This window comes from Protomyctophum bolini, assembly GCF_963924005.1.
Source record: "Protomyctophum bolini genome assembly, chromosome: 8".
Lineage (NCBI taxonomy): Eukaryota > Metazoa > Chordata > Actinopteri > Myctophiformes > Myctophidae > Protomyctophum > Protomyctophum bolini.
This window is the reverse complement of record NC_137869.1, coordinates 33,307,253-33,326,901: the sequence shown is the minus strand read 5'-3', so window position 1 is coordinate 33,326,901 and position 19,649 is coordinate 33,307,253. Positions and strand designations below refer to the sequence as shown.

General features: G+C 42.8%; 2 protein-coding genes across 2 annotated transcripts in view; one reads left to right on the top strand and one right to left on the bottom strand.

Annotated features, from left to right (window-relative positions):
- slc22a23 (solute carrier family 22 member 23) overlaps positions 1 to 1,477 on the bottom strand; it is a 28,885-nt gene extending 27,408 nt beyond the window's left edge. Inside the window, exon 1 of the mRNA XM_080771356.1 lies at positions 368 to 1,477. Coding sequence (XP_080627482.1) covers positions 368 to 799 — 432 coding nt within the window. The 5' untranslated portion in view covers positions 800 to 1,477. The remainder of the gene's footprint in view (positions 1 to 367) is intronic.
- A 9,144-nt stretch (positions 1,478 to 10,621) lies between these two features.
- dspb (desmoplakin b) overlaps positions 10,622 to 19,649 on the top strand; it is a 58,762-nt gene continuing 49,734 nt past the window's right edge. Inside the window, exons 1-4 of the mRNA XM_080770525.1 lie at positions 10,622 to 10,959; positions 16,659 to 16,752; positions 18,401 to 18,519; positions 19,416 to 19,569. Of these exons, the coding sequence (XP_080626651.1) occupies positions 10,754 to 10,959; positions 16,659 to 16,752; positions 18,401 to 18,519; positions 19,416 to 19,569 (573 nt within the window). The 5' untranslated portion in view covers positions 10,622 to 10,753. The remainder of the gene's footprint in view (positions 10,960 to 16,658; positions 16,753 to 18,400; positions 18,520 to 19,415; positions 19,570 to 19,649) is intronic.

The window sequence follows — 19,649 nt, the reverse complement described above, 5'->3', positions numbered from 1 at the left end:
CAGCAGAGAGAACAGACTTAGAAAAAAATACACACACATTAGTGGGGTGGGGAGATGATGATGGTGGAGGTGGTGATGATGATGATGATGAGTTTGATCACTGGTTCTCAACGTGGGGTCCAGGGACCCCCATGGGGTCCTTGAAGGGGTTCCAGGGGGTCCCCAGCTAAATGACTGACAGTTAGGAATCAAATGGACCCTTGCAGGTTTGTAACTCTATATAAGCGTACAATGGAGCCTTGTGGAACCCGCAAGGCTCCATTTTGTTCCATTTGTACACTCAAAAGGGGTGATAATCACTGTCACTGCGTTAGATGAACACTCTGGGATATGTACTCTATTGGCTTATCTGGTGCACACGCGTTACCTTGGTAACCACATTCTGACTAAGTCCCGTCTGCAGCTCTAGCTTCCACTCCTTGCAGGCGCACAGCAAACTGCTGGCGTCTACCCCGTTGTAGTAGCTGTCATTGTCGGCTTGGAGGTGAAACGCGGCCGTGCCACCGGCCACGGGCAGGGAAGCCGCGGTCCAGTTGCTCCCATTCCCGATGGGCTGTACGCACGTGCCGCGGGGTTGCGCGAGTAGAAAATAATCCGAGAACTGGCTGAATCCTATGAATAACGCCGGGATCCAAGTCAGCACCACGAGCTGCTTCTGGTGTCTCCCAAATCCGCCGAGAGACGGCAGGACTGAGCCGTCGATGTATGGCAGGAGCTTGGGTGCTGCTGCCGTGTGCTCCAGCGGCGTAAAGCCGTTCTCGGGCGGGTGATCCTGCGCCTCCGGACGGCCGGCTGCCATTACGACCCCGGCCTCAAAGAAAGCTTCTGGGCGCAATAGCTGTGAGCTCCGCAAAGCCCCAGTCCTGCTGTTGCCGTCCACTCAGCGTAAAACCCGTTGACACAAAGGAAACCCAGAGCGCACTAAACCCCTTTGGGTAGTCAACAAAGCAGAACAGGGGGTACTAGGCGTCCTATAGACTGAGAACGCGTGCAGACGTGCTGGGGATCACCGCGTAGTGGCCCTCATGACGAGTTGGATGTGACCGAGACTGAGTGATGTCCAGGTGGGGTTCAGTCAGGAGAGGGGGGCTCGTGTAATGCTCCCAGAGAGACGTGGGCTCAGATAGACGGGCACGATCACCAGCGTGGACTTTGTGTTCCATGGATAAATGTCCTATTGCGGAATCCATTCAGCTGTGATTGAATCAAGCCCTGGCAATATGCGTGCGTGGAAGAAAAAAAAATAACATGCCTCATAAATCTGATTTCATTACAATCCGTTACACCGGGAGGCCACTAAAATAATCAATTATCCCTCCATTCGTGCGCGCCACAGGTATTATACCTGTCCAAATTGTGTCCTGTCGAAGGCGAGGTGCTCATCGTACAACAGTCGTCAACAGTCATGCAGTATTATTATTTATAAATCCATGGTTCCATTAGAAGAGTCCTCCGTGTAGCTCGGTTAAAATCATGTTCGTTTTTTCCGCCGGCTGGGTAATCAATGGAACGCCGTTCCTTCCAAAGATGCGCTTCGAACACAGAGGCTGAGGGAGAGCAGACCCCGCCCTCCGTCGGCCGTGCGATGCGCTGTGATTGGAGAGCGCGTTCAAAGGGCGACTACTGCACCACTGATGGGCATCTGTAGGCAACAAAGATCTCCTTTGTGCACCCTCTGCCCTCTCGACTCGAAAGAATAATAGGGTCGACCAGAAATACTATATATATGCCTTTCTCTCGATTAAGGGAGATTTAGAGAGATTAACTCAGAACATAACATCGTTCTTTTGAAGCTTTCGGCAGATTTGTGCCAATGCCTTTACCGGAGGTCCCGCAATGCAATGCATTCCTAATCTATTTCACCTCACATCAGATTTTCATGACCACATAAATAGGCCGGGGATTAGTTTTTCCTTTTGCTGGAGACAATGGGAATGGGGACCAGAGGCGAGCACCAATAATGTGAAGCCCTTTCAGCCTCCAGGGGGCGCAAAGTGATCACACTTTAGGCTTTCTCATCAGTCTGTCTCATTCCATTTTGACATATTTCATCATAAATGTTACTGTAGATTAGATATAGTCGCGCGGAATTCACAGATTAGCATGGCTGGAATTGAGATCTGACAGGCTGCTATAGACCATGTTTCTGTATAGCCTACGGGTTGGCTACCCTACTATATTCATAGAGTAGGCCTCGGCCTACTATAGACTCATGAGTATGACCTTGAAATGAAACACAATGTACGGACGGACTGGTTCAAGTGAATGACAAGTCTCTTTTCCTACAGATGTGTAGTGTGTGATACAGTGTGTGTGCACGTGCATGTGTGTGCGTGTGTGTGTGTGTGTGTCAGTGTGTGAGAGAGAGACATCAAAATATGAAACGGCAAACCCAAAAATATGGACTCTGATAGAACCAATTTCCCTCTGTAGTTGCAGATCTGGTGACCATGCACTTGCCAACCAAGATCTTGGATAAACACAGATCCTGCACAGTGCACATAGACTTCTGCAACGTGAAATGAGAATCTTCTTCTGTCGTATGTCCTTCCTTACTCCTTAGACCTTCAGCTCCGTTGCAGCAAGCCAGTCCAGTGTGTCATTGTCTAGGTTAATTAAGCCTTGATCACCATTTGGTGGCCGGTATATGGGGCAGCTGGTCAGCACGTGTTCCACAGTCTGTAATGGATCCCCACATTCGCAGTGGGCACTTTCTGTGAGACCCCACTTCTGCATGGATGCACCAAAGCGTCCCACAGCCGTCCAGGATTGTCCACTCCCTGCGGGGGAGGTGCTGGCCAGGAACATCTTTGGGATCCTCGATGTAGTGGTGAAGCCTGGAAGGATCTGCTGCCTTCCACTAGTCCCTCCATCTTTCCTTCACCCAGGAAGCCTTGGAGGTGTCGGCTGGTGTTGTGCGGAGCAGTTCCTGGGCCTGTGTGGCAAAGAGGCGCCGGGACTTGAGACGCGTACGCTGTGGTGTCTCCGTGACGGCCTTGTGTAGGAGGTGAGATTCGCCCAACTGTGCCTTCCGAGCGAGGGCCAGCGTGGCTGCTTCTCGCCTGACCTCTGCTGGGGCGATTCCAGCAAGGACCGGCAGTTGGTTGGTTGTCGTGGCTCGTAGGCCTAGGCAACGAGAAGCTAATCATGTGTATTCCTGCACTGTCTGCATCGAGTGACCTCAACATATAGGCCTATCTTACTGTACCGACAAACTACCATTACTTTTGCACAATTCTAAATATGTTTGAAAATGTTGCTGCTATTTGTCCCCCAGGTTTTATACCAAGAGGATGCAAAACATTTACATATTGCTGTCAATTGTTCCCAAGCTAACCTTACCTACAGTACGTGTCTATATAAAACTACTATTTCTGACAGCAAACGTATGGTTGTGTAAGCTATAGCTTCCTCACTTTGCAATGTAACACCTGTGTTTACACCTTTCTATATTCCATTTCAATTGTACATACAATATTTAGTTTTTACTGTTTTGTTACACTTTTGTTTTGGCAATGAAAATGTAGGCCTATGTTTTCTCATGCCAATTAAGTCCAATTGAATTGAATTGAATTTAGACAGTAACAGACTGTTACTGACAGAGAGAAACAGAGACAGGGACAGAGAGATGCAGAGACAGAGAGATATACAGAGGCAGGGAGAGAGAGAGTGTGCACCACGTGAGTCTGGTGACATTTATGACAATACTGATATTATTGGTAGGACGGCCGTTGCTCCTAGAATAACACAGGCTGATTATTCGGGGTGCAGTTGACGAGTCTGTAACAGAGAGGCGAGAACATGTGCTCTGCTCTCGCCCATCTCTCACGTGCACGACACCTTCTGCCTCTACCCTGTCACTGCCACTGCCAGACATTCTAATTAAAGACACAGGAGAAAGGGCCCGGGTGGTTAGCTCAACCGTCTGGGCACCTAGGCTGCCGAGCCAGCCTGACGGTGTGTCGCAGGTTCAACTCCCGATCCCGATAGTCTCTGCCGCGTGTCTTCCCCCCCATCTCTCTCCCCATTTCCTGTCAGTCTGCTATCAATAAAGGCAATTATAAAAAATATACTGTATATATATTATCTTTAAAAAGATACAGGAGAAAGAGGGAGGAGGGGTAGTGGAGAAAGTGGATAGGTGTGTTGTAGCAGTGATTGTCAACATCTTCCCTTTCATTGACCCCCAGGTTGATATGCATGAAGCCATGGATTCCCATTTGATAATTGGTTTTTTTTATATCTGGGAGCCCAATCTACAGACCCCTGCAATCTCTGACAGTTACAGACCCGTAAAGGTCCATTTGGACCCCTGGTGGTCCATGGACCTGACGTTGAGAAACAGTGTGATATATCAACGTCTACCGACCACACCCCTGTCATGTGTCTTCACACCCAAAAGACACACACTTGCATGGGGATGAGCGCAGGTACAGGTTAGCCCACACATACCATCACCTCCCAAACCTGCAGGGTTGTCTTATGTAACAGACTATCATAGGCCTATATATCAAATTGTTTTCCAGTAACGTTGCATAATTATAAATAATAATAATGGAATTTACCACCATGGGTTGTTTGTAGTAGCTATATTTGAATAAACATAATGGAAAGCAAAACCAAAGTCTATTGATTTTCTTCTTACCATACCATAAATTGTTCTGAACAAAAGCATTGCAGCATCTGCAATGACAAAGCCCCTTATATTGTCAAAGAATTTATCAGGTGTATTTGACTGCAAGACAGCTTCACTTATCACAATGAACAATGACCCAGATCTGTTCAAGGTTTCAAGTGACAACTATAACCCCTCCCTCCCCTCTCTCTCTCTCTCTCTCTCTCTCTCTCTCTCTCTCTCTCTCTCTCTCTACCCCCAGGGGACATATCCATGTCACACTGCTGCTCTCACACAGGTACTGTCACAGGATCATTGAGACACAAACTGCAGCCTTCTACCTCCTCACCTCCATGCACCTGCATGATGGCTAGCTGCATCCTCTATGTTCATTTGACATGTACTGTATACAATATAACACCCACTATAGGTCTCTTCAAATACAACAACATCTCGACAACTCAGCACCTGTATAGGGACGAGGAGGGACATATGAAGAGGACTTGAGACACATTGTATGGTGTCAATAGTAGTGTGATAGTCACACTATGGGCTCCATTTTCGTCACCGCTAAACCCCTTATCCCTAAACTTCTTTGCCTTTTTTTACTATTTTGCAAAACATTTTTCATTAGTTAAAATGGCCAGTCTACAAGCTCACAGCATGTCAATGTAGATTGGCTAGTTGAACTATTCGAAAATGTTTTTCAAAATAGTAAAAAAAATACAAAGAAGTTTAGGGATAAGGAGTTTAGCGGTGACGAAAATGGAGCCCTATAGCTCATTGATTCCCGTCACAGGATCAAAGCGTTTTATTTCTCACACCCATTAACAGGTTCCCACAAACAATAATACTGTCTCTGTTACTGTCTGTCATTCCACTGTTGTCTATACCTCTCACTCTGCTTCTCTTATGCACCCCCACCCACTATCAAACGCACACACACACGCACGCAAGCACGTACTCACACACACACACACACACACACACACACACACACACACACACACTGACTCATTAACGCAGGTGCAGGCATGGATGTTCGATCAGTGCCAATAGCCTTAGGGTGTTTTTTCTTAATTTTTTTGCACAGGCACTACAGCACCACACCCGTATGAGAGTATATAAAAACTATTCAAAAAGGCTCAGGGTTTCTTCCAATGTGACTCAAATAGTATTACCGCAGTTGTAACTTGACACATGCACAGCATAACAGTCAGTCTGCATGCTTCTGATTTCCTGCGATGGCTTCAGACCATGAGAACCACTATGGATTGACTGTATGCATGTGTCTGCCAACAGACAGACAAGACACACCCTGGAAGACGTTAAACGCATACCTAATCCTCACTTACAATCCACACGCTTTCCCTTTCGACACATGCAAACACATACACTTTATGCATTCACAATCATGCATGTATACATTTGTGTGCAGTATACATTCATGCACACATGCGCAAATACTTGCAACTATATTGCAACAACTGCACATGCATGTGCGTTCATATGACCATAAATTGTGCATGCTTGCACCCTTGCACAAGCAAAAGTACACAAAACCACACAAACTCTAACAAACATGTACGGTACCAAAGCCCATTTAAATTGACAGGATGATGACAGGCCTAGAGCATTCAAAAGAAAGACAGAAAAAACGGTTCCACTCCCTGAAAATAATGAAGCTAAGTTTTTAATCTCTCACAACTCTCTGAGTCAGCACAGCAAAGTGGGGAAAAATATGCATCTCTCTCTCTCTCTCTCGCTCTCTCTCTCTCTCTCTCTCTCTCTCTCTCTCGCTCTCTCTCTCTCTCTCGACGAGCACAGGCCTATTCATCCATGGTCTCACCTCAGCTTTCGGAACAGTCAGACAGGCTTGAGGTGGTCTAGCAGGGAGGAGCCTGTTGGCACGGTGACTGCATGGGGGACCGGACCGGTCCTGTCAAACACCATGAGAAAGTGCAGGAAGATAGTGTATCTATCGGGTTTGAAAGGTGTCATGTCATGTAATACACTATTCATTCATGCATTCACACACATATTCACGCATGCATGCAATATCTATAAAATAAATACAATACAATAAAATAAATACCAAATACATTTTATATAAGCCTGGTGTTAGCCATAGAATAGCTCCACATTTGAAAGCCTGCCCTATAAGAACAGTGTCCTTACATCAAGTCAAGTACATTTTCTTTATAAAGCACATTTTAAAACAACCAATGTTAACCAAGGGTATAGTATAGAATAGATACTGTATAGAAGTACAGTAGATTGAGAACATACAGTACGATTTGTGAGACTCCAGATTCTCATTAAAGTCTGCATGCCTCATCGTGTCTCTTTGACAGAAAGAGAGAGAGAGAGAGAGAGAGAGAGAAAGAGAGAGAGAGAGAGAGGGAGAGAGAGAGAGAAAGAGAGAGAGAGAGGCGTGGGGGTCACTCCACCTTCATGTCTGAAACACTTCACACACCCATACCTCAAGGCATAGTACTGAGCACACACCTGGTTCAGCCAAGGTACATATACACCCAAAACTCTCTCACACACACACACACACACACACACACACACACACACACACACACACACACACACACACACACACACACACATACGCAATTGGTGGTACGGTTCTTCTGACAGATACTGTATATACAGTACAATACATGTACTGTAAGCACAGCAATTGTACCAGTCTGCCTGATAATCTGTTGCATACAGTATACAGTACATCACCTGAGGCATGCACAGGACAGTTCAATTTCTGCAGAGCATCATCATAAAAGTGTCACTGGTCAGAAAGGAGTCACTTGACACTGCTCTGTCAATGCATTGCACTCATCACACCGCCACAGAGCATGCCAACACACCACAGAGTGGAGAGCAGCACTGGAATGCCAGGTTGGCAAAAGGTGGGTATCGGTGTGCTTTTTACAGCATTTGTGAATTCTAACAGGTACGGGCGTGTATCTAAAATGAATGACGAGCACGTTGTACGCTGCAGGGCATATCTATGAAGTAAGGGTGGGACCAACGCTTTTTTGGGGGGTGGGAAAAACAGTTTGGGAAAGAATAAGGCGCCTTTATCATTCATAAATCATTGCAATCTCACATTTATTCCCAAGGCTAAAATGTTGACTCTTTTCCCGCTCATGAGTTAACACACAGTGCATGGAGTATAAACTGGAATCATAATCAGTAACATAACCTCCACTCATGGGCCACTGTTATTGACAGTGGAGAGCAAGCCTGCAATTTCAGTTTGAGCAAATGGATAACAGCTGCACAGAAATGATAAATTACAAAGACACAGATAAAGCCCTAAACCCCTTCTAACCACTTTCTGTTCCTTTGTCTCACTTGATGGCATCTCTCTTTCTCTCTCTCTCTCTCTATCTCTTTCTCACAAACACACACACACACACACGCATGTACACATGCACGCAAGCACGCACACACAGAGATTATATTCCTCAGCGGCTGAGTTTGTGCAGATACATTCCATTAAGTCAGTGTCATGGATGTGCAGTTCTTACATTGTGGTATGCTCGTAAAGACACGACTTGTTTTGACCCCAGAAAATGAAAAATACCAAAGGATTAACTCTTGACTTCAACTCGTGGTGCATATAGGCTACTGTATAGGCCTATACTGTAATTGACTGTTTAGCTAATTTGTATATTTACAGTTTTTCACGATTGTTAACACACGTTTTTCACAACCTAACGGCATTCTCAAAACTGCACACAAAACTGAAAACCTCACACACAACATGCTAAACCCTGACTCTCCTTTTCCAATGATGACTCTTTACCATCAAATGTCTTAACTGTTCCCAAAATGGAACTCGTGTTTTCATTTGGTACACACAGACATATTTTCAAATGACACACACATACCATTCATTGAGTACACACTAAGTACTAACTAAGCATTGGCTACACACTAACAAGCATTTACAGCACGATGAAGTGAAAACACAATCATAGAAATGGAACACACATGAATGACAATGACTCTGGAGAATGAGCCATTTCTCCTTTTGGAAAATGACTCCGTTTTTAATTTAAATTGTAAATTAGTCACATTTTCTTTAATTTTTTATTGCATAGTCAAAGAAAATACTACAGTAGCATGTATGAGAGAGAGAGAGATAGTAAAAGTAAAAGTCAAGTTTTGCAACGGGCAAAGATGTTCTGTCAAACGTGTTTTTTCCTGTGAACACCTCCCACAAACTTGGCTGGAGGCACGTTGTTTAATATATTTCTATACTGTAAATGTGTGTACAACTTTACTATTTGTTTACTGTGTGTGTGTGTGTGTGTGTGTGTGTGTGTGTGTGTGTGTGTGTGTGTGTGATTGTGCGTGCGTGCGCTGCATGCGCACGCGCGTGTGGCACTTTGCATTTCAAATACAGTCCAGACATTGTGAGAGGAGTTCAAGTTTAAATTTTCCAGTCTAATAATAATGACACGTCTAAGTGACTGCAACAGTAATACAAAACATATATGGCCTTAAAGCCCCATGCATTACCAGTCAACTATAGCAACTGTAGCCATCACCATTACCATGAAGTTAAGAGAAGATAATCAGGAACAGACATGGCAACGTCTTGATATGTGAGAAAAATATGTCTCCAACAAAGCTCAGCCCAGCAGCAACAGAAAAAGGGGAGCCCACTGCAGCCACCCCCATCGCCCATGCCTCCAAATGTAATGAACAATAAACAACATCAATAACAATAAACGTGCAAAACCACTCTCTAACCAAAATAACAAGCCCAATTAGTATAATGCAACGCTAAAACATAAGTGTGGGCATGCTGGGAAATCCTTCAAAGCTGAGTTGACACACCCCAGGACACTACATGGCTCCTGAGGGGTTTAACTGTTAACCCACACCCACAAAGAATCTGGATCAACATCATTCACACAGGTGTATTTATAGTTTATTATGAATGTTTTTCTGTTCAAGGTTTCTACATTCTAGTTACAGGACTCAGGAGAATTTTTCAGCTTCACCCTTCCCAGGGCCTCATTGGCTGGCAGTTAGAATAGGGAAAGAAAGAGAAGAAAGGAACACAGAATAGGAGAGAAATAAAATCAAATACGAATATAATGTCCAGTTAGAAGAATGAAAAGACATGGCACTACATAAAGACAGGAAAACATATACATCGTTTAATAATGCAACAGGTATGCTGTATATAAGATGACAGTATCATGGTTTTGATGCAATATTAGCTATTTTTGCTTAGGATCCCGTGGAACCCCCCCCCCCCCCCTAGAGACCCTAATAGACCACGACAGAGAATTTGCAACACAGTGCACATGGCCCAGTCCATTTTCTATGGAGTTTTGGAGAGACTGCTTTCTTTTGTGATGTATACTAAACACAGTCCACAAGTCCTCTCCTACGCATTGGCAATCATCTGCACACTTTTGGTGAACCCCATGCAGGTCCCCAGCCTCAGCAAGAGCTGCATAACCCCTTGGGTCAGTTCACTATATCTCTTGGAGCTGAAGTAGTCCAAATTCCAATTAACCCATTCTGACCTGAGATCAGATTCTAAAAATGTCTTCCACATCCTATAGCTATAGTATTTAGGGTGATAATGTTGATTGAGTATTTAATTGCACAATGCTTTTTCTGACTTTTTTTTAATGACACCAGTGACAAATGACCAATAAATACATATTATTTAAAAGGGAATCAAAATGAATAGCTACCGGTATAGTCTTTTCAAAAACTGAGCAAACCTACATTTATAGAACTACTGAAAACAAGCCTATTCTAGACTAACACACACACACACACACACACACACACACACACACACACACACACACACACACACACACACACAGATGAGTTGGAACATGGAAGGGGAGGGCCATTTTTAAGAAAATCCCATTTGTCGAGCAGGTCCGAGACGAGAGAGGTGTGGTTTTGTATTCCCCAAACTGACATTCTCCTCTTTGTGAGTACCAGTCTGCACCAGGACGCTCGGGGCAGGCAGGTGGGGAGAGGGAGAGCGTCAAAACACGAGCTGCTTCGCGTTGCTGCATCGCTTTTCCTAAATGTAGTTTACTTTATTTTCTAAACAGCTGCCATCACCGTTTTGAACCCAAAATGAGTTCCCATTCCTTGGGTAGACCGGTGAACACCGGTCGCAGATCCGGATCCAGGGGAGATCTGACTGCGGGAGGGGGAGGCTACTATGCCCGGAGTGACTTCCAGGGCGGCGGTAATGGATACGGACATCCGGACCCCGTATACTCCGAAGGATACGCCTATAACTTTTCAAAGACATCTGGGGGAGGCGGATTCGGAGGCGGGTAGGATTACTTTTTAAATTTGGATCAAGAAGAGCTCTACTGTCCCAGAACTGTTGTTCAGTTTATTGTTGCTGTGTTTGATTGTTTTAGTTTGTATACAGTGCCACCTGTTGCTCACAGGGTTACCTGTAGGAAACACCAAATTCGCTCCCATGCAATATTAACCAGACTTTCCGTTGTCCAGGTTATAACCGTATTACAGCCAATAAACATCATGATGCGTCATAGTTTTATTTAAGTGTTTCAAAAGCTATTTCGAAAGTTATTTCAAAAGCTCAGACTTTAACCAAAACTTCCTTCATATCTGTCAAATATAGCCTACCCAATTTTCACAATAGACATTTCTGTTGCAAATGTTTTATTGGCTCCAATAACGGATGACGCATAGCCTATTTCACTGCAGAGTTTTGGCCCACCAAAGGTATGATGCCTGTTGTCACAGCAAAATGCAAATAGGCTATGTCACAGAACAGAAAGTCCTACATTAAAAACCAGTTGCAATTAATGTTTTATCTAATGACAACCCTTAATGACAATATGTTTTCAAGCAATTACAGTATGGAAAACAATTCAACACATAAAATGCACACATTGTCTTACACAGTAAAGGAACTATTATGTTCAGAATATTTCTGAACATTAATCTGAGTTTGTAGCATTGATGACACGTCACACCCCATGTATCCAAAGTGAGAGAAATCACTATTCTTGAAAGTTTTGTATAAATCATCCCCACACCTTTCAAGAATCAAGAGGGGTTCATTTGCCATGCACCCACTCACATATAAGCATCAAGACGTTGGTGAGACATGTTCTGCAAAGACTGAGCCAACAGTAACAAGATAATAAGGGTGGTAATAATAATAGAAGAATAAGAAAATAGGTGGATCAGTGGATCAGGGGTAGAAGTAGCTGGTAGAAACGGCAAGGTTTCCATTCGGATCCCGGGATAGTGTTAGTGTCGAAGTGTCCTTGAGCAAGACTCTGAACACTAATTACTCCCGATGTGCAAGTTGGTGCCTTGCACAGTTTCCACCATCAGGAATGGGTGAATGTAATGCACGATCTAAAATTCTATATGTAAAGTGCTTGTAAAGGCGCTAGATAAATATACCATAGATATGGAAAAGTAGGCCTACAGGTAATAACAGCAGGTATAATAAAACCTATTTAAAACAGTTATGGTAAAAATCTAGCAATGAAGAATATATGCAGAATAAGGGAGAGCATCGTTTACAATCACAATTTATCATATTTGTAAAAGGCACTTATCTATACACTGCAAGGAGCATTGCAACTATTTTACAGGCTGAATGCAGCTTTGTTGTTCTTGGTGGCGTTCTTTTGTTTTTTGTCCTTGTGGTCATTCAGGGCTGACAACCACAGGCTCTGAGCCTTCAGCCCAGGATTTTCAAATGCTTGCCAGTACACAGTCACAGACAGTCTGTTACTGGGGTTTGTCCATTCTTTTGTAATAATTTTCGCCATAATCAAGCACCTGCTGCTATGCACCCTGCAGGGACTCCTGCACGGTGCACGCCACACAGAGGTTGTGGTGGAAATAATCTATTTTAGAACACCTGTAATGTATGCATTTTTTCTAACGGTAAGCATGAAGATAATTAAACCATGCAGTACCACGTGTAACAGGTCCCTGGATACACTACAATATAGGATTTGATTGTATATTCTGTATCGTTAGTGTATACTCTGTAAAATCAGGAAACAGCATGAGACAGACGGTGGTTGCTTTCTTTCAGTGCCGTGTAAACAATCACTTCTTCTGTGTAGCCCATTGTTCATCATCATGCCATTATGTCCATAAACAACCTCCAAATGCAATACAGCTTAATTAACTCTCAAATGTGCACATATTACACTTTAAAACAGTAACCAAGTGTAGCAAAGGATTTACTTTTATAGCTATGACTACGCCACCTTGAGATCGTTCAAGGAATTATCTTAATAGACCAGTAAACTGGGTTCCCCAACAAATGCAAGTTATTTATAAGGACTTGAGACAAAGTTCCAAAAAAAGGAATTTATTAACTTTTAAGAACAGTAGGAATACAAATAGTTATGATGCAGTAAAATGTGAATAGCTTAAAAAAAACAAAAAAAAAACAGGTAGGCTACTAACTCCTATTCACACCAATACACAGGTCAAACGCTCTAATGTTAAAAGGAAACCAACCATGTTACATTTGGAGCCAGTGGGGCCAATAGGCAAACAGTCGACCAGCCTTAAAGGGGAGCTAAGCTAGAAGGCAAAACTACCCAATGACGACTAGGAACAATTAACTAAACACACGCACTGAACCACACAGCATGCCAGCAAAGGAAACAACAAATTAACACCAAAGAAAACAGCTCAATGAAACGAAACAGAAATGGCTCAAAATAAACAAAAAGCAATAAAATCAATGTATGAACTCAAACTAAACAAAGCAGCAGTGGCAATCTACAGGATGAGATAAAAAACAAACAATTTAATTAAGTTACACCAACAAACCAAAGTAGGCTTAAACAACAATGTGTCTGTTTGCGTACCTTCAGTTGTCTGTACTTTCAACACTCCCTCTCACCACAGCAATGGTTTGGCACATGATCAACCTGAATTATAACAGCAGCGTTATTTACAATTATCAGATAGTATATTAAACCAATAGGCATGAAACACCTTACTCACCCTGGCAACAGCAAGGCCTTTAAATAGTAACACTGATTGAAAACCAGGAAGTGGATAGTGCAGCCATCCCTATGGTGGCCCTTGAGGCTCATATCTGACCGGCTACACATGTATTTGGAATACCTTTCTTAATAAAACCCTGCTGATTGAACTTATAGGCACTAGAATTGTGGAAGTATAGGCCTACAGAGTGAACTCTCAACTCAACTCAACTCAACTCAACTTTATTTATATATAGCACATTTATCATGACAAAGTCAACTGCACAGGTTGAAAGAAAAACAAGGGGTGAACAATGCAATATAAACAAACATTAAAACAGGTAGTACAAAAGCAAACAGCAAAGCAAAAAGTGCAAAATAAACAGACATCTATAGGCAATATAAAAAGGCACAAAACTAGAAAGCATTTGCTTACAGTGATGAAAAGTGGGGCTACATCAGCTTTCATTAAAAGCCAAGGAAAGAAAATAGGTTTTTAGCAGGGATTTAAAAATATTTATCGACTGGGTGGCTCTGATATGTATAGGGGCAAGATATTCCAGAGCCTAAGGGCAGCTGCTCTGATATGTAGGGGCAAGCAGTAGAGGGTATGCGTGTGACATCATCAAACCCGGAAGTCATGCAAGAACGCCTACTGAGTGTCGAAAAACTACTTTCTGGCCTTGACAGCCCATACATCCAAACAGAAAAGTCCTATCTGATTGCATTAAACAATGTTAAACTCACTTTGCATGTTGCTTTGCCACTCGATTTGCCACTCGATGTGCCATTCACTTTAAGCATGCGCATACCCTCTATTCCAGAGCCTATAGGGGCAGCTGGGCGGCTCTGATATGTAGGGAGAAGCTATTCCAGAGCCTATAGGGGCAGCTGCCGCAAAGGCCCAGTCACCCTTAGAGCTTCTATTGGTCGCTAGCACCTTCAACTGTTGCTGATCGGTCAACCTTAACACACTGGGTGGGTTATAACGGCAAATGAGATCAGCAAGGGACGAGGGTGCTAGCCCATTTGAATTTAAAAGTATACATTAAGATCTTTTGTATAAATACTATACCAAAAGGACATCTGGTTCCTTGAGACTGCACCAAAATAATACTAAACGGTTATATTATGAATTTATATAATGCTGGAACCAGTTAAACCCAACACGAACCATGCAACTGGAGAGGCTTAATGCTAAATGCTTAATGCTAATACTGCCACTTAGCACTCAAGCACTTTAAAGTACATTACAGTAATTCACCATTATGTTTTTACTATATCAAATAAGTTAGATCATGAATTATAGCAACACAAGAACACTTGCCTGCTCAAAACGACACCCTTTTAGTTATCATACTAAAAACTGACATTTACTTACTTTTGTGCCTTAAAATCAGGAAATAATTGCGTGAGACAGAGTTGATTTCTTTCAGTGGGCACTGGGCACTGAAGTTAAGATGGTGCTCCTCATCTACAAGTACTACTCTTGCTAAAGGCCTATTCATACTCCAGTTTTCCCAAATCTGGAGTATGAATAGGCCTTAAACCACTGCCTAATACTGCCCCCTACAGTCGCCCCTGTGCGACCGTATGTGTCTTTGTGATCAGCTAAACTCCACACCACTGGACCGATCAATGTGTGAAAAATGTTACACGCACACTCCCAGAAGAACTGCCTCATGATGGCCCAAACTTGAACCATAGGTCATACAAAATATGCAAACAAACAATTCTTCTGGATTCCTTGGATCATGTTGCTTTGATTTATTGGTCACAACACAACCCGCAAGACCAGTCTTGCTGTCAGCAAGACAAGTCTTGCTGTTGCTGCACAATTGCAGAAAATCTTGTCAGGCAGAAATTTGAGGCGAATATGGGGATTTTTGTCACGAGCCAAGGAATCCAGGGGATAATTGTTTTGACTGTAAGATCTATGGTTCAAGAGTTGTAGTCCAAAATGTGAAGTGACCTGTCATAGTGATTTGAAAATTTGGGGTAGAGTATCTTCCTTGGCCTGCTGGGCGTGTGCGTGCAAAGTGTCACAAAAATCGGTCCAGTGGTGCCAGAGATTAACACACACAAACACGCGCACGCACGCACGCATGCACACACACACTCAATCTCTCTGGCCCGGCAGAGATAATAGATACCCTTTATGTAGGCCTATAGATTGTGCATAACTTGCTGGAGGATCTGATAACATTTGCCACATAGATAGCAACAAATCAGTGGGCCGAACGGACATGATGTGCGGTGGATGGGTGGTGGTATAAAATCATGTGACTAAAGAACTGCTTTCATAGTTGGAAGACGTCATCTCAAGATAAAGTTTTGTGATGCAGCAATACTTCACCGCAGTACAGCATCTCTGTATCAGTTTAGAAAACCAGCACTTCAGGATTTCTGAACATCCTGTATACTTTAATACCTAGATACTGACCAAGCCTAATGCATAGAAACTGTAGAACTTAACTCAACTTTAGAACTTAAATGAAACATCCTTAGTATATTTTGATTGTGAAACAGAAAGGTACCTTGTATATGTCCCTTGGGTATAGAGGGTAAGCGCATGCATGAAGTGAGTGGCAAATCCAGTGGCAAAGTGAGTTTAATGTTGTTTAACATGGTTTAATGATCCTACAGATATACTGTAGGACTTTTCTGTTTGGATTTATGGGCTGTCAAAGCCAGAAAGTATTTTTTTGCGACTCAGTAGGCGTTCCCGCATAACTGGGTATGATGACACATTCCCTATACAGTGTTAAAACAGTAAAATATTGAAAAAGTGGGGTGAATCTCCTCCCCTGGATGAATGGTGTGCATGTTCATGGTGGAAAGACAGGAACTGGATGCACATCTGAATTGTGTCCACCTGATAATGATAATGTTGCTGCTGCTGCTGCTGCTGATGATGATGATGATGATGATGATAGTAAAGATGACGATAATCATAAGGATTATGAAAGTGAATGAAGTGATAATGATATGGTGGCAGTAAAGACCCTTGTCTTTGTGTTCTCTTGCAGTGACTCTGCCCTCAGTGCCATTCATCAGAAGGCCTTCATGCTCCAGGGCCAATGCCAGGAGTACCTGAGGAAGGCTGAACACGCCTTGCAGTCTGTAAGTCATGTTTTATCTTGTCATCTACTGCACATCAGCTTTCCTAAAGCAGCCAGAGCTGTATGCTACACTACAAAGCCAAAGAACAGTTAAACTGAAACGAAGACGTAATTCAGGTTTATTTTCTGTCTTCGCCAAAAGTGTCAGCACAGAAGTAGTGGAGGGAAAGCACTGCATATGGTTGAGTAACATTTGTTATTGTTGTAGTTATCACCGTTTGCCATTTGTAGGGCAGAATATATCAATACTAAAGCAAAAGCTTAAACTGCAGATACTATGGGAATCTTTTAAAGCAGCAGCAAGCACAACCTGTGTCTGTTCCATCCATATTATGGAAACCAAGCTTTAATGAAAGTTAAAGCTTGCTTTCCATAATACTAATGAAAGTTATGTAATCATGTATTAATAGTGTGTATTCTATTATTTATTACACTCTTCCTCTATTTCCATTCTTAGTTCGCAGCCACATTGCATTGCAAGTGTTCAATACATCACTTCATTCTTGAATGTCATGAGTGTGTGACGACTCTGCAAAACTGCTGACTATTATTGGCTTTGTGAGCTCCTCGCACCTGAATGACTGTCGTTAAATGAAGCCTGTGAAATCACTTTCAGGCCATCCTTTCCATAGTATCATGTTCTTACACAATATGGATGAGAAAAATTATCTTTCAAATGGTGTAGCTGTAGCTTATACATTTTTGCTATGTTTGGCATGACCATACATGTCTGACAGAATATGGTATACGATTATGCTTATATGTCAAAGTGTAAGGATTTAATGATCACTGTATCACACATGGAATGAACACAGAGTCACACTGTCAAAAAGAAGAAGGGGAAAAAAAGAATAACTTCAACTAGGCAAACTAGAACTACTGGAAAAAAAGCCCTGGGGTGCACTACTGTACTTGACAGCAGAGTCAGACAACACATTTAAAGACATGTTCTGGTCCAAAACAAGGTTCAAGGTTTCTTTATTGTTTTAACTTGTACATAGGTATATAAGAGGGACATAAAAATAACACAGTTTTTGTTTATTTTGATCATCAAGCTTATGAGTCATTCAATATGATTCACTATATGTAGGCTACTGTACATGATGACACAAGAGAGCCAGGGAAAATAGAGAGCTTTTTGTCTGTTTTTGTCAAGTTGTCCTTGTTTATGTATGCATGGATGTACAGTATTTGTTGCAGGCCTATTGTTCTGTCTATTGTGCTCTCTGTATTTTTATGATAAGGACCCCCTCGAAAATGAGATAATACATCTCAAGGAGTTATCCTTTCAATAAAGGTAGCCTACTATATATATGTGTGTGTGTGTGTGTGTGTGTGTGTGTGTGTGTGTGTGTGTGTGTGTAAGGGACCCGGTCCCCAACATGTGAGGTCTTATATATTATGTATCCCAATTTCCATACAAATTTACTCTATCATGCGAGGGTGTCTCCTGCCAGAGTTTACAAGTTGTTAGCTGGTGTGTTAGATGTGTTCTTTTTGGCAGGCAACACTGTCGTGCTACGAATTAGAGTGTCTGTGTGATGTCTTCACCTGCACTGTAAAATCCTGAGCATTCATTTGAGTAGGGTCCATTCTTACACTCTCACAGTGAAATGAACACTCAGGGTTTTACTGTGTGTGCCTTGCAGGGCGGGGCAGGTGATTCAGAGCGCTGCATGACCATGGCCAGAGAGACCATAGATGAGCTGAAGGGTTGTGCCATGGACCTCAGACAGCTGGGTCAGCCCAATGACAACGTGTGCAGAAGGTAAGAGAGAGAGGGATAACTAATGCAAAAATCCTGCGTGTTCATTTAACTCAGAGAGTGTCAAAATGGACCAGGCAGTAAGTGTCTATGTTCACACTTTAAATGAGCACCCTCGATTTGCTCTCTTGCTCTAAACCTGTCCTTTCTTCCTGCTCCTTTCATAATATATATATATTAACTCCCAGTGGTGGAAAGTAACTAAGTACATTTACTCAATTACGTCATACTTGAGTCCATTTTATGACTCACTTATCACTTATCCAATACATCTGAGAGGCAAATATTGTACTTGGTGTAAACTTTTACTTTCATAATTCCTTTTTAAATTGTGTTAAAAATTCTGTTTTGAAAAAATATTTCGCGTCATAGCTAGAAGGTCCTGGGTTCGATTCCCGCTCGGGACGCTGTGGGTGCTCTCATGCACAAGTAGTAATGCATGCCATAGGAAATATCCTATTTACTGTACACTTTCATGAAAATAAGTTCTTGTGAAATAACTCTGCCCTCCTTGCTGTTATGTCAAATGCGTCACCACTACAGCCCCCTCCCCCCTTTTTACTTTTTTATTTGTAGTTAATTAGCCTATATATTTTTGTAATTATTATTATATATTTTTATTTATTCATATATATATATAATTATTTTGGCGTAGCCGCCGTAGCGCTAGAATATATATAGTATACAGCCCTTCTAACTTCTTTACTTTTAGTAGTTTTACTTAAAAATCACAGTACTTCTTCCACCACTGTTAACCGTGACCCCTCAATTTCCTCTGCATGTTTGGCTGCCACCCAGTGTGGATATGTCTCACTGTCCTTCTTGCACCTCCTGTCTTGGAACTTGAACAATGTGAATAAAGATGTTAAAGTGTTAAACTGTGATCCACTCCCGGCCAGCGTGGAGATGTGCAAAGACCAGCTGAAGGTGGTGCACATGACCCTGAGCGGCTCCCTGAGGAGGGGGAGGGGGGGCAGCAGAGGGAGCGCTGGAGGCTGGGAAGACGTGGGGAAGAGTTTCAACGACGCTGTCGCCTGGATTGGACAGCAGAAGGTACATGCACGTACATGCACGGCCACGCACGCATGCACACATATACTGATGCTGTACACGTGTGTCTTATGTTCAAATGC